This window comes from Sminthopsis crassicaudata, chromosome 1 (genome assembly GCF_048593235.1).
Source record: "Sminthopsis crassicaudata isolate SCR6 chromosome 1, ASM4859323v1, whole genome shotgun sequence".
NCBI classification, from domain to species: Eukaryota; Metazoa; Chordata; class Mammalia; order Dasyuromorphia; family Dasyuridae; genus Sminthopsis; species Sminthopsis crassicaudata.
Genome location: NC_133617.1, coordinates 237,788,496 through 237,814,248, shown reverse-complemented (window position 1 = coordinate 237,814,248; position 25,753 = coordinate 237,788,496). Strand labels below are relative to the sequence as shown.

General features: G+C 32.0%; 1 protein-coding gene across 8 annotated transcripts in view; it reads left to right on the top strand.

The window, feature by feature from the left end:
- ZNF521 (zinc finger protein 521) overlaps nt 1–25,753 on the top strand; it is a 354,900-nt gene that overhangs the window by 16,830 nt on the left and 312,317 nt on the right. For 5 of the 8 annotated variants that reach the window (XR_012483846.1, XM_074276897.1, XM_074276900.1 and 2 more), the window contains exons 3-4: nt 17,998–18,057; nt 23,920–24,099. Coding sequence is in view for 6 of the 8 variants with exons in the window: in XM_074276897.1 (XP_074132998.1) it covers nt 17,998–18,057; nt 23,920–24,099 (240 nt within the window). In the remaining 2 variants the exon portion in view is untranslated. The remainder of the gene's footprint in view (nt 1–17,997; nt 18,058–23,919; nt 24,100–25,753) is intronic. The other 3 variants (XM_074276901.1, XM_074276898.1, XM_074276896.1) reach the window with 2 other exon arrangements.

Genomic DNA, 25,753 nt, shown 5'->3' with positions numbered 1-25,753 from the left:
TGTCCCTGTTAAGTGTCTGAGGCCAGCTTTGACTTCAGGGCTGGTGCTCTATCCACTGCACCACCTAGTATGCCCTCAGTATGAATCTTCTTGCTGGTGATACAAATTGTAATTCCTCCATGCTGTGTCATGCTATTCAATTCTAATCAATGTTTCTCACAGAACTTGATTAAGGGATCTAATCAATCTAATGGTGGTCTTATTCTTTTACTTTCCCACCTACACTTATAAAGTACTTGGGCTGTATATAAGGAAAGAAATAATCTTTTTTTACTATATGATGAGTCACTTTTTTCCTGATCATTTCCATTGCCCTTTGGGTAATTTTATTAAAAGGAATATAGAAAATTGGGAGAATATTACTGTTAAAGATGTTGTTAGGCTTTTGCCGTGGTGGGAAGTTAGGGCTATTGAAAATGATATGTAATTCCCTAAATGCAATTCAGCATAAGCACCTTGAATCCACTCAGTTCTGGGCTGAATTTATTTTCCATTCAAAGCACTTGCCAAAGATAGAATATTGATGGATTAATTTAGTAGACAGGTTTGAATTACATATTTTGGTTGGATATAATTTTCATTCCTTTTCTTTTTCTAGTTTTCATGCTTAGATGGCTTTATATGATATGGTTATGGATTTCTCTGGTGATAGACCCTTGTTAAGTAATGTTTCAGTTCACCATTGTGGCACAAAATGACCCTAGGTTTTCAAAAACTATGCCAATCAACCCCTTCAAGCCTAGAAAAACTTTAGGAGTAGCTTTAATGATATCTTTTGTCTGAACACCAACTTATGTAAGTGCAAAGAAAATCATCACCAAGATGCTGGCTACTATGTGATTAAAATATTCACTATATTTGCACATGAAATGGGCAAAAAGAAAATAGAATACTTAGGATTTAGGATTTTTTTCATAACACTAGGATAATTTACATAGTAACCTGATCTGGCAATAGTTCTTCATTCAATAGCATATTTTCTACTCAATAGTAATCCCTTTCATGACTGAAATGAAGATTCCTAACTTATAGTTTCTGTGATCTTGGTATTTGGCCCACCTGGTCTCCTATGGTTTTCTTACAAAACTTTTTTGAAATTCAGTTCTGCTGATGATTTCAGAGAGGTCTGGAGAGACTTATATGAACTGATGCTAAGTGAAATGAGCAGAATCAGGAGATCATTATACAAAACAACAAGAAGATTATACGATGATCAATCAACATGGCTCTTTTCAACAATGAGATGATTCAAACCAGTTCCAATTGTTTAGTAATGAAAAGAGTCTACACCCAAAGAAAGAACTATGGGAAATGAGTGAGGACCACAATATAGCATTTCCACTCTTTTTGTTACTGTTTGCTTGCATTTTTGTTTTCCTTTTCAAGTTCTTTTCTTTCTAGATCCATTTTTTCCTGTGCAGCAAGATAACTGTATAAATATGCATACATATATTGTATTTAACATATACTTTAACATATTTAACATGTATTGGACTACCCACCGTCTAGGGGAGAGAGTGGGGGGAAGGAGGGGAAAAGTTGGAACAGAAGATTTTTCAAGAGTCAATGTTGAAAAATTACCCATGCATATATTTTGTGAATAAAAAGCTGTAATAAAAATATTTTTAAAATTAAAAAAAGAAATTCAGTTCTGCTACAGCATGCATTCTCAATGATGATGGACATGATAATTGGATGCACAGTCAATTAGTATAGAAATAGCTCATAAAGAAAAATTTCCTTTGAAAACTCAACTTAAAGGAAACATGAAGTGGAGAGATACCAACAAAGCTCTGCTTTAGTGTCTCATCATGTTATAGATATATTCCACTGTTCCCAAAGTTATGTCAAGGGAGTATAAGCTCTGAGAGATTCCACTTTCATGTGAAGATTTTGAATATGATCCTGGCAACTATTTCCTATTTTGTTTTTGTTTTTTAGAGTGAGTCCAGATAAAATTATTTGTCAATTGGAAAAAAAGGAAAAATATCAAAATAAAATTAGCCCCCCATTTGACCTCTTTTTGTTTCAGTAGTGATGATGGTAGAGAAAAGAGATAGAAGATAAGAATTTCAGTTTCTTAAACCATTTATAAATATAAGATTAGTTTCTGTTATTCTATATATATTGCATGATCTTTGTCCAATGAAATTAGGTTTCATATTATTAGAGAAATTCAATCATATCACAGGGTTATACTATAGGATCATAGATTCAGCATTTAGAGGAATCTTAGAAGTCATTTTGTACAATCTCCTCATTTTACAGATAAGAAACTGAGGCCTTAGAAAGGTTAAGTAACTTATCCAAGCTAATAGAGTATTACAGTTTAGGAATTGTTATTATAAGTGGAACAAGAAAACAAAAGGAAGTTGCTTATTAATGGCTGGGAGAGACCATTAAAGCAATCATTAACAATAAGGCATCAAAAAAGATCATTTCATTAGAGACTTGGACATATCATATTGCAGTGCCTATGATTGGTGTTTGCAAAAAAGACCACCATGAAAGTATTTGTAGCCTGTGTGGCAACATCTGTTACAGAGGATGAAGAGGTAGAAACATTCTATAAAAATTTCAATAAAATCTTCCAATTAAATCAACATGTACTTAAATAATTGGGAACTTTAATGCAAAGGCAGTACTAGGCAAGTACAGTGCAAAATGTTGGAATATTTTGTTAAGGAATAAGGATTGGCCAAAGACTTGTATGTTACACAAAAGACATATGTATATGTTATTAATACATCTTTCAATAAAATAATTTGAAGGCATTTGGTATTTTGAGCAACAAGTAAAATGAAATTAGTTATATTTTAATAGGTTGAAAAAGACATAATGCTGTTGTGGGATTAATTTCTGAATCAATAATCTACATATAGTTTACCAACTTGCTGTTATGAAATAAAAACTAATATGAAGCTAAAATCAAGATAAAAATGAGAAAAATATATGACATACAGTTTAATACCTCTAACCAATTTATTTAAGCTAATTGTTAGTAACAAAAAAGTAGAATGGAGGAAAGGACCATACAAAAATTTAAGTGATGCAAATTAATTGCCATAATGAAAAGATCAGAAGAATTTAAAAAAAAATTACTTTAGTCATCAAACACTTGTCAATTTAAAATACTTGTCAAATGAAAAGATAAGATGGTGAAGACAACACAGGCATAGACCTAGACCCACCTTTATATGTGTACATATAAGTATCAAATAACTAAGGTTTACAAAGCACTTTGCTTATATTATTTCATTCTGTTTTTACAACTCTTGAGATAGGTGCTATCATCATTCCCATTTTACAGATGGGGAAACTGATTCTAAAAGAAGTTAAATGATTGCTCAGAGTCAAATAGCCAAGTGTCTGAAACAGTTCTCATTTCTCTGTGTGTATATTTAGATCTTGAAAATGGTTAATAAAGTAGTTCTACAATTGATTAGAAGACTGAATTGTTTTGAGACAATTGCAAAGTTATTTTGTGAGCTCAAGCTTCTCACTGAAACAAATGTTCATATTTTTAATGTCAGTGTTCATTTGGTGTTGTATGGCATTGATTCATAGAGAACTATAGTCTATAGAATTACAATAGAAATTTGCTCAAAGGGCAACAGAAAGAGGTGAATTTTGAATAAGATTGGGCTGAAACATGGACATGATAATATACTGCATCATGATGGCCTCATTATGTGGCCAAGGGGCAAATGATGGCTAGACTGTGTGCTTCCTAGGGATCTTCACAAAGTCAAGAGAAAGTGAAGAAATCCCACCCAATTCCCTCCCTCCCTCATTGCTTTGGTTAAGTTTAGATTCCTGTAGCCAAATTACAAGATCATGTGAAAAAAAAAGTGTCCTAGGATTCAAAGGCATGTTTTGGCTATAATCTGTATAGTTGCAGGAAATACATTGAAATCACTGACTCATTTGAATACCTGGAATATTTGCTTTTTGCCAAACCAGGTCTAATTTCTTTTGCTTTATGCAAAAGAATATATCGTAATTGGGGTGGCTCATGTAGCCTCTATCTCTCACATTAGCTCCAGACCCACATTTCCTGATGAATTTCTCTCTCTGGTTATTACGTAAACATCTCAAAATTAATATATTTCAAACAGAACTTACTATCTTTTCTCATTAATTCATTGCCTTTTAACTTGTCTATTTCTTTTGAGATAACATATTTCCAGTCACCCAAGCTTACATCCTGACAGTCCTTAATATTTTACTTTCACTCATGATTTGTATCTGAGTATTTGTCAAGTCTTGCTTATTCTATCTCTAACATGACTTGTATACTCTTATCTCCACTCACATGGCCACCATCTGAATTCATAACCTTTTGCTAGAATATTTCAGTGACCTTTTAATTAGTCTTCTTGAATTTAATTTACACTTTACTTCCCTTCAATTTGTCTACCACATGGTCCCCAAATAATTATCTCTAAAGCTTAGGTCTGATCATGTCAAGCCTCTTCTTAAAGAAGTATCATTGATTCTCAATCATCTCCATGACAAAATGCAAACTCTTTTATTTGGCATTTAAAGCCCTTCACAATATGGCTCTAACCTATCTTTCCAGATTGATTACTTATCATCTATTTTATAATTTAGTATATCAGGCTTTCTTACTATACTGTGTACATGTTCCTTACCAATAGAATATATGCTCCTGGAAGTCAAGAACAGTTTTATTTGTGTCTTTCTATCTCCATCACCCAGTGCAATGCTTGGGACACAGTAAGGGCTTAAGAAATTGAATTGAATTGAATGATTATTCATTAGGGAGAGTTAAGAATCAAACAAATCACATATAATCATAATAGTTTAATTTGTAATTGTTAATGTGTTTAAATATAAAATAAGCCAAAGGTTCTGTTTTTTGTTTTTAAAAAGGAATTAGAATGGTGGGAATATATATGTACACTGACTCATAAGTAATATTATCCAGAAAGCAAATTTCCTTTATGTTCTATGACAGAAGAGAATTGTATATGAAAGGTTGAAGGGGAAGATAGGAGGACTGCATACATGGTCCTTAACTGTGAATCTGACTCATGCTTCATCTTTCCTTTGCTTTCATATTTTTTATATGTTGGAAATCCTATTTTCATTAATTTGTTGAATACCTTTGATTTCTATAAATCCTATGAGGTCTTTTTACTTAATCTGCTTTAGCCTGTATTCTTGCTCATTAAAGTATTGATTGACATTGATTTCTATTTTGATTATGAATTTATCAAGTGACCACTCCCTGCTTGAGTGTTATGTAATTCAGCCTCTCAGGCAATCTATTTCATATTTCCTCTGTCTATGTGTGTGTATGTGTGTGTGTGTGATATATCTGTGTCATATACATATATAGACACTATTTTAATCTTTAAGTTTGAATGATTATCATACAATTGTATTTTCAAGGTTTTAAGAGATATATATAATGTGTATATATATATATATATATATATATATATATACACATATATATTTAGTTAAATACAATTCAGATTTCTAGTTACACATCAGATTGGTTCTCTTGATTTTTATATTGAATTAAATGACTATCATTAATTTTAAAAATGAATGGTAGGAGAGTTGGGAAAAGCTATATCATAGGGATCTCTGAGAACACTTTAAGCACAGAAAGTACTTAATAGATAGGAGAATAATAAAGGAAATTCAATTTTAATATTAATTGCAATTTTTATTTTTAGTTTAAAGATAGAATCCTGTGCCTGGAATGAACTTTCTCCTTACCTCCAATTCACAGAATTATTAATAATTAAGAAGCAACTGAAGCACCATCCTTTTCATGAAACCATTCCTAATCCCTCTGCTAGTATCATTCTCAGAAACTACCTATAATTAACTCCTTTTGTGTATATACATAAATATACATATATCTATTAATTTTATATTTATGTTGTCTATATTTATTTGTTATCTCCCTTATTTGAATGTAAATGCATTGCAAACAGATTGTTTCATAATTTATACTTGCATAATTCGATGCCTAATACTATGCCTGGAACATAACAGGCATTTAATAAATACTTGTTGATGGATAAATAGGGTTTTTGACTCCATGCTTTTGCATAGACTATCCCACTTGCCTATATTATTCCTCTTTACTCCCACTTTTTAAAAACCCTAGTCAAAGCTCAGTTGAAGTGTTGCTTCTTCTATGATAGAGTATCTTAAACTTTTTCTACTTTACATGCTTCCATTTTCTCCTCAGAAATTTTTATGTGATTTCAGGTATATAGGTATATAAAATAGGTGTACAAATCAAACATTTACTGATAATAAATTTATTTTAAAACAATTATTTGATATACATATATTTTTACCATTAAAAAAAGCAAAATTTCGAACTGAGATGAATGTAATTGTTTATTTTTACATAAAGAATTAAATCTTGGTGGAATATTTGATACCTTTCATCGTTGCCAGATTTCTTACAACCCTCACATTCAGTTACATAACCCTGACCCACAAATTAAGAAGCATTGTTCTGAGATTTTTTCCCTTAAATGTTAATTCTCCCTTCCTCAAAATTATTTTGAATATACATTTTATATGTACTTATACACATATGCATATATGTAAAATATTATTAATATATAAATATATTATATATATCCATACACTGACAGAAAGTTAGCTTCTTGAGTCCAGGGGATTCTTTTTGTTTCGGAATTTCTATCTCCTAGTGCAGTAGATGCCTAGTAGAAACTTAAAAAAAAAGTTTGCTTTGAAAAGCTATATGGACAGGGAAAAGGTTTTCCATATTGCTTATCAAATACAGAAAAATCATCTTTCTTCTAGTTGAAGCCCAGTCTTTCCTCTGTAATTTGAAATGTCTGGGCTCTTTAGTCCCTTGTTCTCCAAGCACATAATTATATATAGACAAGAATGTAAAGAAGTCCCAAACTGGTCTTCCCCTCTGCAGAATCAGAGTTTTAGAGAAGGGATCTCAGTGGCCAACTCGTTTCTCCCATATCTTGCAAAGTTCTGAGTTGTGCTGAGTCTTGGGCTATTTTCTAATTGTCCTACATCCAAATGAAGGAAAGAGGGGAGGGAAAAATGGTCTCCTACACCCTGGTCCCTTTCAGAGAAAACCACAGAAGAATGCCAAGTATATTTTTTCCTAAAATTTCTACAACTCCTTTTCCTCAATGTAAGGACAATTTTGGAAAGAATTTTCTGAAGAGAAAATTGTATTTCCCATAGGGATGCTAATAATGATGGTGATATACCAATTGACAGATTTAACTTTCATTGCCATGTTTGATTTTCTTTGGGGAAATGCGTGTTTTTGGAAAGGAGAATAACAGATCTCATATATTTCATTCTTGGCACCTGGACTTAGAGTTTTATTATAATTTCGTAGATCTGTTTACCAGGTAGGCATTAAGATGCTAAAAAGTACTGTATTATTATGTATTTAGCTCCATTAAACTTTTTAAAAAGACTATACTACCTAGTACCTTCTTTGATCCTCAAAAGAACCACATAAGATAGGAACTAAGTTTATAGCAGATTAAACTATTATACCCATTTTGCAGAGAAGGAACTGAGGCACAGAAAAGGCCAATTAGAGCAAGGTAGCACAGATAGTTAATGGCAAAAGTGGGTCATAAATTCCATTGTTCTGATTCTGAATCAGTTCAAATTTCTAATCTGATCATTATTTAATAAAAAAAAGTCTTAGAATTGCCTTAGAACGAGGCAAAATTGTTAAGCAAATAAAGTTTCTAATTGATGCCCTAGTCTTCCCTTTTATCCTGTTAGTGACCATTCCTTCCAGTTCAAGTTCCTATTGTTATCTATTGTTAAAAACTACTTTCCAGAAAATATCTACTGTCAGCTATTTGGACAGAAGCTCAAATTTAATTACGTATGTTACCTCTCCCAGATATATTTGCTTTTTAAGCTTTAGCAGTGATTTTGGAATAAAAGACTTTGACTCATCTATTAAAGAGATTTCAGACAAATGGGAGAAGGTGAAGTGGGTATCTTGGGGAATGGGGTAGAAGGAGAAGAACCTTTGCATTTTCCTAGAAATTATATCATGGAGCCCATGTTGCTTCTCTGAGACTCATTTTACTCAAATGTAAAAACAAAAAAAGGTTGAACTACATTTCTTCTAGTCTAATTTTATATGAATAAAGTGGTACCCTGTTGTGCTATCGAATTAGACTGGGTCTTCTTGCAACCAAAGTGATTCAACTTCTCAAATGAGTTTTCCAACTCATCCTTATGACTGAAAAAAAAAAAAAAGGTTGACCAATATTTAAAAATGCTTCAGTATATAGCAGTGTTGTTCTGGGCTAGGTTCTGCATCTTTGGAAGAATAGTATGATATAAGTGTAACCTTGATCACATGATAAATATTCTTATTGGTATGTTTATAACTGTGTGCCTGCCAGTTCTTTTGCTGTGACTATTCATTGAACTCCTAAGTTGTTTTATGTTCTATTTCCTCTTCCTAAGTTTTGGCTAGAATTAAAAACAAGGTAGAGCTCTCCAGGCTACAGGGCTGGGAAAAACATTTACTTCAATTTGGTTTGTGTTTCATAGTAGTATTTACATATTGACTTTTTCAAAAAATGGTACACAACTTTTTTTTTTTTAAATAAAAAAAGCAAAAATCACTTTTATCTAGCTACTTCAGAAAGGCAAATATCTTAGCTGATATATTATGGATGAGGTGTTGTAAGATAAAAGAAAAGAAACTGTTTTAGGAAAAGAGACTCATTGTTATTAAGAAGCACATACACACACACACACACACACATACACTGACTATGGGGACAAATGGCTCAGGGTCTGGTAGCACACTGTGGCATCTGTGATATTGGCGACTCAGAACAACTTATTACCATTAATTCAATGGTAAAAAAAAAATTAAAACCACATGTTCTATAAAGGGGGTTTAGTAGTTTCTGTATATACTTGCACACATACATACATAAAACATACATAAATACATATGTGTATGTGGAAACAGGTCAAAGACAAATGGGAAAGAGAGAAAGAGTGACAAATAGACAGGAAAAGCAAAGGGGATGATGGAGGAGGGAGAGAGAGAAAGGTAAATTATTCCTAGCTTTTTGAGTTTTTGGTCAATGAGATTGATAATAGGATTTCAGGAGGCTTTTGTAAACTTCTAGTTGAAATGTTTGGAATGTTAGCTTTCTCATTTTTTTTTTTTTAAAGAAGTGGGCCTTGTAGTCAGGAGGACCTAAGTTCAAATCTGGTTTCATACACTGAACACTTCCTAGCTGTGTGACCTTGGGCAAGTCACTTAACCCCAGTTGCCTCAGGAAAAAAAAAAAAAGTGGGATGAGACCTGATCTCCTACTAGACACCTACCCTTTCCCCTCCAAATATTATCAGACTTTTAGATGTAGATTCCACATTACAAAAATTTGTATCTGTGGATGTTTGTATATGTGTGCTTATGTGTGTATGTATGTGTATGTACATGTGTTTAAGAATAAGAAGAGGATTAGACTGTTATCTTTAGTAGTCAACCTCCCTCTCAAGTATGTGACTGAATTGTGAAAATTTAAAGAGTTGGGCAATATAATGTATATTATTTCCCCCCATCCCACTTTATAAATAGACTGACTGATAAAAGTGAGTTAGATAGGTGGGAACGCTTTCAGAAAATACTATAAATTTGTATTTACTAAAATAATGGCACACACGTTCACTTTCTGTTCTATCTGGGTAGCTCTGTAAATTGTATATTGATTATGCTAATGAAGCTGGTTTCTTTATTACTTGTCTGCGGATACTCAAACATGCAGATTGAATGCACATTTGGTAAGATCCTATAAGAAAAAGTACATTTTTAAATTGCAGTTTGGGGATAGATAGCTAAAACTTAATACTAATTAAACTTATATGGCAATAATGGAATAACTTTTATATTCTAGAAAATAAAAAGTACAATTCAATTTTTTTTAAAGATGTTATTAGGTTTCTTTTGTTTGTTTCACATTTCTTAAGGAAAGTGTTGCAAAAATGTACTAAATCAATAATGATCTATTTTTATAGTTTATTTTGGGATGTGTGGCTTTTCTTGTTTTGTTTAACAAGCTGAAAAAGCCGTACACATTCAAGGTAGTATGCATTTTAAAATTTATTAACCCAACTAGAGTAGAACAAAATGAACCTTTTTTCAATTCTATACAGTTTTTTTTTATTTTATTGGTATTTTGTAATAGCCCTAAAGCCATAAACCATAGCTTTACTTCTTTGCTTTAATTTTTCATTTAATGAAAATATACACTATTTTATAAATTTTTAAAATTTCTTTATTTCATATTAAATTATCATCAGTCCAAAGAATTTTTCTAAGAAAGAACAAGGAAGAAAGGAGGGAAGGAAGAAAGGAAGGAAGGAAGGAAAGCAGGAGAGAAAAAGAGAAAGAAAGAAAACATTTATCCACAATGGTATATCTATATTTTTAAAGTAGGTTGATTAAAGACAACTGAAAAAGATCTTTTCAGTTATTTAGGTCTCTTTCTTTTATATTTTTGATGATGATTCCTTTCCCAATAAGCCAAGATGGCATGGCAAGGAGGTACAGCTAGAAAGAAATCAAATAAATAGCATTTTTGCTATGCTTTAAGAAAAAGGATTCTTCTAGATTGGAACTCAATGTTTTTTTGGGTGGAGTGGCATTTGTGAAACATTTTGCAACATTTAGTTGAATTTAGCAATTCTTTTTGTGACTGATAGTAACCTAGATCTATCCCAGCAATAAATATAAATACCACAAATTCACAAAAGCAACTTTTATACAATGAGTAATTGGGCTAATTTTCATGTGTAAACATCATTTCAAAAAACTTAAATGCACAAGTATACAGTAATATTTTTCTACTTAATAATTATTAAAGTGTACTTTGTATCAGGTAGTGTGTTTAGAAATGCTTTCCCATCTAGTTTTATAAATTAACCCATGTAGGACTCAAAGATGGCAGTATCACTTTAAAAGAAACACACAAAAGACTTCTGAGGGTAGAGCTAAGATGGCAGAGTAGAGGAAATTTTCAGCTGAGCTTTTCCAACATTTCTTGACACACAAATTTAAAATAATATCTCAAATATAATTTTGGAGTGGCAGAGCCAACAAAGGTCAACACAAGATATTCTTCTAGTCTGAGACAACATAGGAAGTCAGAAAGAGAGATCTATGACATAGGGAGGTCTGACTTGGAGTGCACATGAATGAAACACCAGTGGTGGGACTATGTGGTGCCAATAGAAACAGCAAAAGCTTCAGTAGTTCTCAAGCTGGAGACAATCATATCACATTGGAAACACCAAAAGTCTCTAAAATTCTCAGACCTGGCTACAAAAACAGGAACAAAAGCCTGCAATTTGAGACTGATTCTCTCCATCTCTACAATAAGAACACAGCCCAGCTTTAACATAAAGTTTTCAATTAAGAAATAGGGTGGAAAAATGTGCAAACAACAAAAAAAGAACTATAAAAACTATATAAATCTACTGTTGTGTCAGGGAAAATCAAGCCATGAATTCAGAAGACAATGAAGTCAAAACAGCTACAAGCAAAGACTCAAAGAAAATTGTGAAATGGACCAAAGCTCCACAAGAATTCTTGGAAGAGTTTAAAAGAATTATTTCAAAATTCACATAAGAGTGGTAGGGCAGAAATTAGGTAAAGAAATTAAAGCAAAAGAAAAATATTAGAAAAAGACAACAGCTTGGTAAAAGAGGCACAAAAATACTGAATAAAATAATTCCTTAAAAAGCAATTCCTCAAAAGGGGAAAAAAGTACAAAAATTCACTAATGAAAATAACTTTAAAAAGCCGAATTGACCATATGGAAAAACTCACTGGAAAAAAAAAAATCATTCTTTAAAAATTAGAAGTGGGCAAGTGGAAGTTGATGACTCAATGAGATCTCAAGAAAAAATAAAACAAAATCAAAAGACTGAAAAAATAGAAGAAAATGTGAAATATTTTGGTGGGAAAACAATTAACCTGAAAAATATATCAAAGATAATTGTATAAAAATGTATGCATATATTGGATTTAATATATACTGTTACCATGTTTAACGAATATTGGACTACTTGCCATCTAGGGGGAAGAATTAGGAGAAAAGGAGAAAATTAGAATATGAGGTTTTGCAGTGATTAATATCAAAGAATTATCTATGCATATGTTTTAAAAAATAAATAGCTTTAATAAAAATTATGCACACATAAAAAAAGAAAAATAGATCAAAGAGAGATAACTTAAGAATTTTTGGATTACCTAAAAGCCATGATCAATGAAAGAACCTACACATCGTATTTCAAGAAATTATCAAGGAAAACTGCCTTAATATCTTAGAACCAGAGGGATAAATAGAAATTGAAAGACTCTAATGATCACTACCTGAATTTGACTATAATATTATATAAAAGAAATTTCAAAATGAAAACTATCAGGAATATTATAGTCAAATTCCAGAGTTTGCAGGTCAAATAGAAAATATTTCAAGCATCCAGAAAGAAATTATTGAAATAACCATGAAACCACAGTCAAAATCATAAAAGATTTAGCAGCTACTATATTAAATATTGGAGCACTTGAAATATGATGTCCTTTAAGACAAAAAATTTGGGATTTCAACCAAGAATAATATATCCAGAAAAATAATATAATTCTTTGATGCAAAAAATTGGATATTAACAAAATAAAGAACAGTCTAGCATTCTTGGTGAAATACCAGAGCTGAATAGAAAACCAGATATCCAAATACAAGACTGAAGAGCAACATAAAAAAGTAAATATGAAAAAGAAATTATGAGACTCAAAAAAGTTAAAGTGTATTATATGTGAATGTAAATTCATATATAAGAACATGATACTTGTAACTCCTAAGAACTTTATCATTATCAGGGCAGTTAGAAAGATTTTACATAGAAAGAGAGTGTGGAAATGAGTTTATTATTTTTGGATGATATTAAATATGTATAGGCAAGAAAAGTGAATGTCCTAGGAGAAGAAAGAAGGGAGAAGAAGAATAGGGGGAATTATCTCACATAAAAGAGCTATTCAAAGAAAAGTTTTTTATAGTAGAGGAGAAAATAGGACAGGTGGGAGAAGGGGCAACAAGATTTTCACTCACATCTAAATTGGTTGTAAAAGAGGATATTATATATATATATATATATATATATATATATATATATATATATACACATATGTATTTGCACATATATATTTATGTGTGTATGTATATGTATATGTACACATAATCAAATGATGATAGAAATATGTTTTCCTAACAAGGAAGTAGTAGGGGAAGAGGAAAAATGAAAGGGGAGGAGGGAAATAAAAAAAGCAGATGGAAGAAAGCAGAAAGGGGGGGGTAATAAAAGAAAAGACAGATAAAAGAAAGCATTTGACAGAATTAACACAGATTGGAGAGGAAAGCTAGAAGACAGAGAGGAAGAGTGGGGGGGTAAGGAGAGGGAGAAAGAGGGATAGGGAAAAGAAGAAAAGAGGGAGGTAGAATGAAGGAGGAAAAGAGAAAGAAGGAGATAAATAATAGGAAATTAACATGGAGGGAGATGCACACTTTGTAATCATAACAGTGAATGCGAATGGGATGAATTCATCCCTAAAACAGAAACAAATATCATTCCAGAATGGATTAGAAACCAGAATCCAAAAATATGTTGTTGTTGTTGTTGTTGTTGTTGTTTTAATAAGAAACATACTTTAAACAGAGAGACATATAGAGTTAAAATAAGGGGCTGGAGCAGAATTTATTAAACATCAGCTGAAGTAACAAAGGCAGAAGTGGCAATCATGATCTCAATAGCAAAAACAAACATAGAGCTAATTAAAAGGGATAAGTGGAGAAACTACATTTTGTTGAATGAAACCATAAACAATGAAATAATATTGGTGCTAAACATGTACACCAGATTTCATAGAATCCAAAATCTTAAAATAATGAATTTTAGAAGGAAATAGACAGGAAAAATATAACAGTAGGTGACTTCAGCTTCTCCTTTCAGAGCTAGATAAATCTAACTCTAAAATAAATAACACAGTCAAGGTCCTTGACTAAAGGAAATGAATAGAATCTTAAAAATGTTAGAAATGATAACCTCTGGAAAAAATTCTATGGGATTAGAAAGAAGCATCCCTATTTTTCAACTATACATGACATCTTCACAAAAATTGACCATGTCACGATATAAAAACTTCACAACTAAAGGCAGAAAACTAGAAATATTAAATGTAATCTGTTCAGACCACAATAAAATTAAAATTATATTTAAAAAGAGATGTGGAGGCATAGATTAAAAGTTAATTGGAATTAAACAGTTGAATCCTAAAAAATGAGTTGGTTGAAGAACAAATCATAGAAACAATAATTTCTTTAAAGATAATAATGACACAAAATCTTACATTTTTGGATGGAACCAAAATAATACTTAGGGAAAAATTTATATGATGGGTACAAACTTGAAACCTTCCCAATAAGATCAGAGTGAAGCAAACATGTCTATTATTATCACTATTATGCACTATTTTACTAGTCAGTTAAAGCAAAAAGACCAGAAAAAGCAACTAAAGGAATAAAAACAGGTAATGACAAAACAAAATTTTTTTTGCATATAATGTGATGGTATACTTGGAGAATTCTAGAGAATCAGCCCAAAACTAGGTGAAACAATCAACAACTTCAGGCAGATTTGTAAGCTATAAAATAAATGTCACTTAATGTTAGCTTTAATCCATTATTATGGGTGTTGAACCTACCTCAATTTTAATCACTTGTAAAATAGGGATCTATCTCCCAGGATTGTTTTAAGGATGAAAAGGTAATATTTGTGAAATGCTTTGCAAAAGTTAGAGCAGTATATAAAAGTTAGCTGTTGTAGTTATCATCACTTTGGGGCATATTAAGTATGTTTAAAAGAGGATATTAATAAACTCAGTCCTAATATTCTATTCTCCATTTTCACAAATAAGATTTTGCTTTAGGAGTACTAGGATAATTCGGTATGTAAAAAGGGCTATTGTAAATTATTACTATGTATGAAACCCTACATAGACTATTAGAGTGTCCTTTGTTTTCTTCTCATACTTATGATACCATTTTAGTTTTCAGTCAGTTTAGTAGAATTTTTTCAGGGCTGTTATTTCTGAGATAAATAAAATCCTTCTTATAATATTGAGAAAGGGACCACAACAGCTTGTTTTAAGATTGGGGATATGGACACAAAGATCCTTAACACATACGTAGTTGTAAAAACTCTTGGGGTGCCATTTGTGTATATGAAGTCAAACTGCAGCATCAGCAGCATCTTCACTTGACATGTTAAATGTGAGTATGATAAAGAATGGAATCTCAGATCTGGAAGGAGAAGTCTTTTGGTAAAAAAAAAATAATTAAGAATTATTGTTATCATTATAGAAGGTCCCAATCTAGTTTTGGTCTAGAAGAACATGCTTGCTGAGAAAAGTGATTTTTGCTCACATGAGCAAATTTTGAAAGGATAATTTTGCTTAATTTCTGATATTTTTCTTGAGATTCTTCCCAGTTATTTCCTTTCTTTCATTAATCCTATTGTATCTTTTCCTCACAAAGATATTAATCTTTTTATGCTAATCAGTTCTATTACTATTGTTCAGGTTGAATGTCACATTGACAGGTTCTTTATATAGCCTCTCTTTTTGTCTGTCTCTCTGTTTTTGTCTCTTTCTGTGTCTCTGTCTATTTGTCTCTATGTGTCTTTCTCTATCTCTCCATTATACCAATTCTCTTTAACTAATTAATTATTTAACTAATTAATTATTTAACTAATCAATATGATCTACTACTGTTTTAATTTTTATGAAAAAACAGTTATTAAAGTCTCTGTAAGTTATTTTGTTCTCCATAAAATTAATTTTCCCCTTACTTTTGACTATTGTATTTATAGATGAAATAAGACTCAAATGACAAAAATATTTCCATAATCAAGGTAAACTTTGACAAATTCCTGCAGGATCAACCTTTGATCCTTGTGATAGGTTTATATATATATATATATATATATATATATATATATATATATATATATATATATATATATATATATATATATGTATGTATGTATAATCTAACTTGCCAACTTCCCTCCATCTTTGTAATCAATCTGCTTCATAATTTGGGGAAAATAGAATAAAAGATAAATTGGTCTAAGGGTGAAAATAGGAAGAGGAAATATGAGAACTATGGAGTCCTTGAAGTCTATACTATAGGCATGTCATTGATTAAATCAATTATCAGTTAGATAGCTTATCATGATTTCTTTTTTCTTTTTTTTTTTTTAAAAGCCTTTTATTTTTCAATACATATATGTGGACAATTCTTCAATATTAGCCCTTGCAAAAACCATGTGTTCCAATTTTCCCTCCCTTCTCCCACACTCTTCCCTAGATGGCAAGTAGTCTAATTTATTTTAAACATGGTAGAAATGTATGTTAAATAATCCAATATATATATATTTGTGTATATGTGTATATATATATATATATATATATACAATGTGTATATTGTGCTGCATAAGAAAAAAAAAGACTCAAAATAAAATGCAAGTAAACAACAACAAAAAGAGTGAAAACTCTATGTTGTGAACCACACTCAGTTGCCAGAATGCTCTCTCTGGGTGTAGATGGCTCTTTTCATCGGTGAACAATTGGAACTGGTTTGAATCATTTCATTGTTGAAGAGAGCCATGTCCATCAGAATTGATACTCATATAATCTTTTTGTTACCATGTATAATGATCTCCAAGTTCTGCTTATTTTACTTAGCATCAGTTCATGTAAGTCTCCCACATCTTTCTGAAATCATCCTGTTGGTCATTTCTTACAGAATAATAATATTCTATAACATTCATATGCCATAATTTACCCAACCATTCTCCAATTGATGGGTATCCATTCAGTTTTCCAATTTCTTGCCACTATAAAAAGGGCTGCCATAAACATTTTTGTACATGTGAGTCCCTTTCCCTCCTTTAAGATCTCTTTGGGATATAAGCCCAGCAGTAACACTGCTGGATCAAAGGGTATGCACAGTTAAGTAACTTTTTGAGCATAGTTCCAAATTGCTCTCCAGAATGGCTGGATGTATTCACAGTTCTACCAACAATGTACCAGTGTCCTTGTTTTTCCACATCCCCTCCAACATTCTGCATTACCTCTCCCTGTCATTCTAGCCAATCTGACAGATGTAGTGGTATCTCAGAGTTGTTTTAATTTGCATTTCTCTGATTAATAATGACTTGGAGCATTACCTCTAACTTCAATTATAAACTTATCTGATTGGCTTGTAAATCTATTCATTGCCATGTCCCTTCTTACCTTTTTAACCTTACTCAGCCTGTGCATTCTGCAATCTAGCTGACTTGTATTTCCTTATATATAATACTCCACGCCTTTCTACCTTTTCTAGTTTCTTTTCCATTCTATATATTACTATGTTCTATATCACTAGATATTATGCTATCTCCTCTATGTCATACATTCTATTCTACTCAAAAGCATAAATTATGTGTTATTGCCTTTCTAACTCTGGTACTTAGCCTAGTGTCTGGATGTTGATGACTAATGATAGTGGTATCTCCTCCTGTCTAGGAAGACTAAGCAGATGGAGAAAGGAGAGAACAAGTTCATAAAAAACTTTCTTAAAACAATAAAGTGATGTCTAAATATAACAGAAAACCTGTCCTAGAAGTTTTTCTTCTTTGATCCAAGCATCTTTTCTTCACCTTAGTGGCTTGGTTTTGGTAGTAGAGAGCAAAATCTTATTACTGTGATTGGTCATCATCCATGCTGGGTGGCTGTAATTGACCTTCAGGGGTAAGGTCCGAAGATCAACAATGTTATTTCAGCTACCCCACCTAACATCTTTGTTTTATTTTGTTTTGTTTTGTTTGTTTACCTTTTCTTTTCAGTAGAAGAAAATGAGGCAGAGGACCATCTGGAGGGTGTAGGACAGACGGCCACACAGTCTGGTAATGCTGCATTCCTTCATTAGTGCCTGCTTACCATTTTATAATAGTATGCAATTTCTGTTCCCTAAACCTGTTTTCTTCTTAGGGAATTTTCAACTCATTTCTAGAACCAGCAAAGGAAAAAGGAAAAATCCCATACATCAATTTTAGGATGCCAGGAAGGCTACTGCTCCTGGTTAGACTATCTCCTGAAAGAGAAATTGTTATTTCTTTAAAGTTTTAAGGTGATAGGTTTTCCCCTATTTTTCTAACATGTTAAAGTAAGACCAATGAAATAAATTTGGAAACCCTAATGGAAAAGGAACTCTAATGCACAAGGTCTGATTTAAATAGGCAACAGTTTAGTTTGGTTTTAAACAAGGGAAGTTAAATATGTCAGTAAAACTTATGACTAGATCTTTGTACAAATATGGATCTTTTAAAGGGAAATATTGACAGAAATAGTTGTAGCTTGGTATGAAGTACTCATGAATTGTCAATATATCATATATTTCTCATGGATTATTATATATTACTCATGAATTGTCAATGTATCATTTCTCATGGGTTATATATTACTCATGAATTGTCAATGTATCATATATTTCTCATGGATTATTGCTCATGAATTGTCAATATGTCATATATTTCTCGTGGATTATTATACATTACTCATGAATTATCACTATATCATATCTTTCTGGTAGTAACAAAGGAAACTTTTTCATGTATGAATAATTCACTGACTTAGCACACATTTTTTGAGTTCTTTCTATGTGTTAAAAGCTAGATTATAATGATTTTAAAAATATAATACAAGTATAGCATAATATACACACATTTATATCACAACATATGGACTATATTTTAATAAGTAGACACTATAAGAAGAGTTGATTGAAGGAATTATGTTATTTAATGCTAAGGATTCCAGTTTTAACATGTTTTATTTGTTTGTTTAGTGTTTATGGAGTGGATATGCTTGGATTCTTTTCAATATTTCAGCAATTTTGCATAAAAGTAACACATTTGATTAAAAAATTATTTCTGACACAGGACATTGTGAATATATTTCCTTAAGTCTTTATGCTTTTCACAGTTAGTTCATTAACTTGCTCTTCAGGAATTCATGAGGACTTAACTGAAGGTTTGCTTTTAAGCAGAATATTCTGTGTACTTTTTATTGGCAGTTCTCTGGACTTGTTCCAATGATATTAGTTGATTCAAGGTTGAGCATTAATAAATGCCATGGTTGTTTAATTTGGTGAAAAGCTGGCTATGACTGTAGAATAGACTTAGGAGATGGTCCAATTTTAACATTGCATGCATATATAAGTGTGTATTTTGGTTCATTCATGTCTTGCCAGTTTTTGTTATTAAGTAGTCTTCTTGCATTCACATATTTACATCATTCCCTCTATCTCATGTTCTGCCACTATCATAAAAATTGATTCTGGATTTTAGATCGGGACTGATGATTAGAATTAACCTGAAATAAGCTCATTTATATCTTCTGCAAGGGGCAGAGAAGGCCTGCTCTGTGTACATGCTGCCAGAAGTTTTTATAGTAATACTTTGTATCTAAGCTCTGGCTCTTACCATTAAATGTGCTTTTTATAGAGTACCAAGTTATAAATGTAGTGCAGCTACGGCATATTAATCTTACTGCAGAGATTTAATGAGGCAGTTGTTTTGCGATGGACACTATTGGGAGCAGAGAGCGACAGAGTTTTACTTTACCACTGAGCTGCAGAAATATTCCTTGCCTGGTAATAATTATAACCACATGATCTCTTAAGTTTTCCTTTCTTTGGCCAGTGCTTTTCCATGCGAAAGTGGCTTGGAAGGAGGTCCATTACAAGGCAGTGAAATGGATTAGAAATTGGGCTGTTTTCTCAGTAGTTTGACATTTTAGCTCTGATCAGGCATGGATCCTTGTTGCACAGAGAGAAATATGTAAGATGAGTTTCAAGAATACAGATAGTCTTTGCCAGTCCACTGAGATGGCTTTTAGATATTCATTACTTTTACTTGACTTTTATATAGGTTATAAAAAGTAAATGTGGTGAAACCTCATTTTTACATGGACAGAATAGAATTTCTACTGCTCAGCCTTAAACTGATCCCACACTTGAAATTAATTGAAGTCCATGGGTTTATTGCCTCCAACTCTTTTAAGCCAGGGCAATTTTTCATTTTCCCCAAAGTTGTGGTTTTATTAAACCAAGTTACAGCAATAACATCTCTTTTAAGGAGGAGGAGAAGGAGGAGGAAAAAGGAGGAGGAGGAGGAGGAAAGCCCCACCTACTAGAATACAGTAATGGGAAATTTTAATTTCCATTTATAAATAATGCTAAAATGATCAGTAGCATTCATTACTTTTTTAAAAATTGTGTTCACAGCTGAATATATTTTTGTTTTTGTTTCAAATTCAGGTCTCTTTTCCATTTTGGCTAATTATTCATTGAAGCTTTGCAGACAGTATGGAAAGGAAGAGGTGAAAAGTGGTCAAGATGAGTTTTATCTATGTTATATCCCCTGTGGTGTTGGTGGCAGCATTTGTAGTAGATGATTGGGAGAGAGGGGTAGTAGACTGTGCCCCATGTTTGTGTGCAGTGTTTGTAATCAGCAACAACTTGAGGAGAGGAGGCACTTGCTTGTTTCAGATGTAGAGGGAGTGTCATTTAAAAGTGTTAATAATTTGATGCAATGAATACAGTGGACCTGGAGTGAGGGGTTTGGATTAAACATACAGTCACTAAGACTGAAAGTAGGAAAGAGAAAGCCAATTAGGATGGATAGCATAGTAATAAAACACTTTTTATGTTAGGATCTCAAAGGGCTTTATAAAAACTACATAATGAAGGCTCTGTGCAATTACTGAAGTGTAGTTACCTCTGGGAAATGAGCTTGATTGTCATTTTAAATTGCCCCAAATCTTTATAAATGATAGTGATGAAGGGGAAAAAAGGCCCAAACAAACAAATCCTAAAGCATTTTGGACTTATATGGGAGAGTCTTTATGAAAATGAAGAATGTATAAATCCATTTACCAAGAAAGAGGCTGAGACTTCAAGAACTCATTACACCAAGGCATCATAGGCTATAATCGAACCCATCTCCCAGAGGGTCCCACTTAAGTGTTGACCTAAAAACAAATTCGCCAGTTGGCTGGAGCATGCATTCTAAAGTTGCAGCAGAAGTGAATAAGCTTGACTGATTTAGGTCCCTGTAGGGTTATATCTGTAAAATGTAGAAGTAGAAGCAAATAAATAAATAAATAAATAAAACATCCAACTCCAAAACATTTTTATTATACTTAAAATGACCTTAATTTTAATAACTGGACTCCCTATAAGAAGGATAGATTAAAGCAATTGTTTAGGCCCAAAGCATCCAGTGTCACATGTTTTGCTTTGTTTTAATATTTATGCAGTAAGTGGGATTGGATTTTCTTCAAGTGTTAATGTTCTTGAATAAGAAATATGGAGATTTCTGCCTTTTTTCCCCCTATTCCTGATACTCACAGCAGTCAGACGCTATTCTTTTTTTTTTTTTTTTTAAACAAACAAGTCTGTAAACTTTATGTGTAGCATTTAAATACACATGTTAAAATTCAGACCCAGCACCCATATTTCCCTCAGTACTGTCAGTTTTATGAGATGAAGCTGGGAATTCAAGCTAAACAACTCATGTATGCAGTGTACACACATGCTGTCTTCCAACAAGTGTTTAATGATGTTGGGGTCAGGCTGCAATAGTTAAGATAGTTATTTCTTTTTTTCTGAATTGCTGTCTAACCTGGCAGTATTTTTAAAGCATTTGGTTAAAGCCTGTAGAGAAACTTGGAAAGTTTTCTTGTTTACAACTTCTGATGCTTCAGATAAAATATCAGAAATGAGTAAGAAGTGGTTCCATTGGTCTCATCACCCAGAATCACCTTTGGAAAGTATAAAAATGGGTAGCAGCTTTTACATTTGGAGACATTTAGTATGTTTTTACCTGAATAAAATTATTTTTATGGAATTTCTCTTCTTTACCTGTTTCCCTTTTTCTTCTTTATCATCATGAAGTATTCATTGCTGATTCTAACATTTACATATAGTGTTATTTTAGGTACTGTATTAAAATAAATTAAAAATGCCCTCCAGTTGTTTCTTCTTAAGTGTATATGCTTTTTAAAAAAGGATTTTTAAAACAGATTGCAATAATACTTTTCAAATGGCAACTCCATCTAAATAATTAAGTTACTAATTCCATTTAAAAAATACTTTGTTTTTAATTTTGTATTTTCTTTGAGGTAAACTCTTATCAGTTTTCATAGTCCAAAAGATTTCTTGATAAAATGTTGACACATAGGTGGATTTTAGACATATGTGAATCATTTGGGGAGTGGTGGTCTGGCTGCTATTTATTGCAGATAGGAAAAAGGAAAGTTTGCAACAGCTGCAGGAAAAGTGGGAGGGCTTTAAGTGAAACTCAGTGTGACTAGTGGCATTGCATTAAAGACAAGGCAGCTGGAGGTATCATTTTCAGAGTAAAGGGAGTTGTAATGAGATTTCATTGACTTCCCCAGAACAATGTTTTGTAAGTGGGTTTTTTGAGATTTTTGTGAGTGTTTGATGAAAATTTATCAATTATCTCATAACCAAATTATTAAAAAATAACCTAGGTTTAGCTAAAAATAAACTTGAACCATGCACTTTCTTCATGATATTGCTCAATTTCCCATTTAAATAAGTATACTACAACTCTCTCAAAAATGTAAATAAAAAATTAGCTTTTAATTAATTCTGATATGCTATTTGTTTATAATGTTGGAGAGTGTTAATAGAAGAAAAAATATAGGATCACAAGTAGTTAAGCCACTGCATTGTATATCCGAGCTTAAATAAATATAAGTTTTTCTGCATATTTGTCATCTGCAAAGGAAAGTAGTGTCATGGAAATAGATGGGAATATTATGCTATTATGAAAAAAATGATTTCTAACAACACGTTGAGTACATATTATGTGCCAGGTATTGTCTGTGTTTCACTATTCAGATGTATATTTGTATTACTGACTTTCCAGAGAAAATGAAAATGGTATGGATTATAAAAATATTTAACCAATCCACCACTAACATTTCCAAATATAGTGATAGTTTATTATAATTTGCTACAGTTTTGTTGTGTTTTTTTATTTTACCTCTACTAGCCTCTCTCCCTTTTTTTGTTTTAACACCGCAAAAGCAAGAGAACCCCACTAAATGTAGATTTTTAGTTTATGTATGTAAGTACATTTTGTTGTATAGTGGAGTTTATTTTTCTACCACAGTCTAGCAAATAATAGGGTGACTGTGTGTTTTGACCAGTTTATGAGTAAAGGTCAATTTCATGCCTATGGTAATTAGCTGAGTTTATTCTAGGCTTTTGGCTAATTCTGGTAATTTCCCGTGAAACAGTATATTTAACTGAAAAGTAATTCATCCTTAAACATGCTGGTTTTTTCTTTTCATTGGAGACTATTCAATTTTAAAAGGTGATTTATTAGTTTTTTTTTCATGTTTGTATTTTAAAAAGTGATCAATGTCATTCTATAGCTGTGACAGACTTTACTAAATTAACATGGAAGTATGGAAGGAATGCTTGAATAGGGACGTGAAAGAAGAACTGCATGGTAGTGGTGAAAATAAGGTGCCTTTCCAAACCGAGAACAGAACAAAATTTAGGGAAGAATGTCACCTCAGTTTATTTGGCAATAAAACAGGCAATGATCCTGTCCTGTGACAAATTCAAGGAAAATGCTATTTCTATCCTTTTGATAGCAAGAAGATCAAATACCATTTTAAAGGAATTTGATTTTTGATGCCCCAAAATCACAGACTTACTTTTCTTTCAGACCCCAACTGTAAATTAGAAGACAAGACAGAAGATGGAGATACATTAGATTGTAAGAAAAGGCCAGAAGATGGGGAGGAGTTAGAGGAAGATGCTGTGCACAGCTGTGACAGCTGCCTCCAGGTGTTTGAGTCACTGAGCGATATCACAGAACACAAGATTAATCAATGTCAACTGACAGGTAAACAATACTTATCACTTTGTGTCTTCTTATTTTATTCTATTTCCGATTTTTCCAGTTCATTCTTTTTATATATTATCCCCCTCTGGAGAAGTTTTACTTCTATACTTGAATGTCTTGGTAGGGCTAGTGATATTTAGAGAGTAAGGTGCTCATTTGCAACAAAGTCTGGAGGAAACTTAACTTTTGATTTTGAGTACATGTAAGGAATTATACAGTTGAAGCTCTTGTGTTTACTGTATTTCAAGAATCTTGAAGTCAGAAATTGTGGTGATTTTTCTTTTTCTTCATAGTTGCATCTGAACTTCCCAGGTACATAGAAGGTTCTCAATAATTGAAATTGATGATGAGATAACTTTTTTGGATGTGCCTGACTGAGAACACCTGGAATGTATGGGCTATAGCTTTCATTTTAGCCATGCTTCCGGTCTGCATATTCCAATTACATGGTGTCAACTTTTCTAATAAATTCTAACAATGTCCTCATAATAATTCTGTGAGATAAATAAAGTATTACTACGCTATCCACATTGTACATGTGTACATTGAGGCAAAAGAATTTGACTTATTTACTTGCCTAATTTAGCAACAGAATTGGCAATAAAATTCAGACCTCCTCACTTGTAGCTTAGTACTGATTCTGGTACTTTAAAATTTCTTTTCTGAACAGTCTCATGACTAATTTACTATTACTAATTTACTAATTTACTTGATGAGACATTGGCAGGGCATGTTACAAAATTTCATTTTACTTTTGATATTTGATAGTATTATAGGTTTTCCCCCCTAAATACCACACTTCTCTGACTGCAGCAGACATTAGATATAATCAATAAATACAGCCTATACATTACCAATACATATTTATTTCATTGACATCACTGAATGCATGTCACACAGTGTAATATTTTTAAAAGGTCCTGCCAAAGGCATCATGCACTTCTACAGATCCTATTTTTAGTGAAGCATTTTGTCCTAATAAAGTAATTCACTGGCTACTTTGGTCAAATAAATAAAATCCAGCTTACAGCTATATAATGCTTTATGTTTACAAAGTTCTTTACATACATCATCTTATCATTTCTTACAGCAATTCTGAAAGCCAAATAAATAACATGTTTCTTATTTTATGAGGAAATGTGTCTCAGCCACTTGACGTAGCCAGGATCACACAAACTCTAATCCAGTCTCTCATCCTAACTTCAAATTGTTTTTTCCCCTCTATTGTACTTGAGAAGTTGTTTAAATTATTGTTAAAGACATAGTAATCTGAAAAGTTATTCAGGATATGTTGTGGGGAAATTTCACTTCAGGGAAAAAGATAATCTTCCTATAATATTACTTTGTATTTAATATAACGTGATCACTTAGTTATCCTTTAAAATGTTTTTATTGTGTGTCTGCTCTGACCTTCCATTGTGCTTGATCCTATGGGCATTAGATATGGTCTTTATTCTAAATAAGTATAATCAAAAGCAGTAATTGATGAATAATTAGATATTGTTGTTTTGTATAGATTTAGCTTATGCTGAAGATATATTTTGTAAAGATGATGGAAAAACCATTCATTAAGATGTTTAATTTCATGCTATTTTTGTGGGTTCTTTATGATATATACTTATATATGTGTAGATGTATATCTGTATGTCTTCAT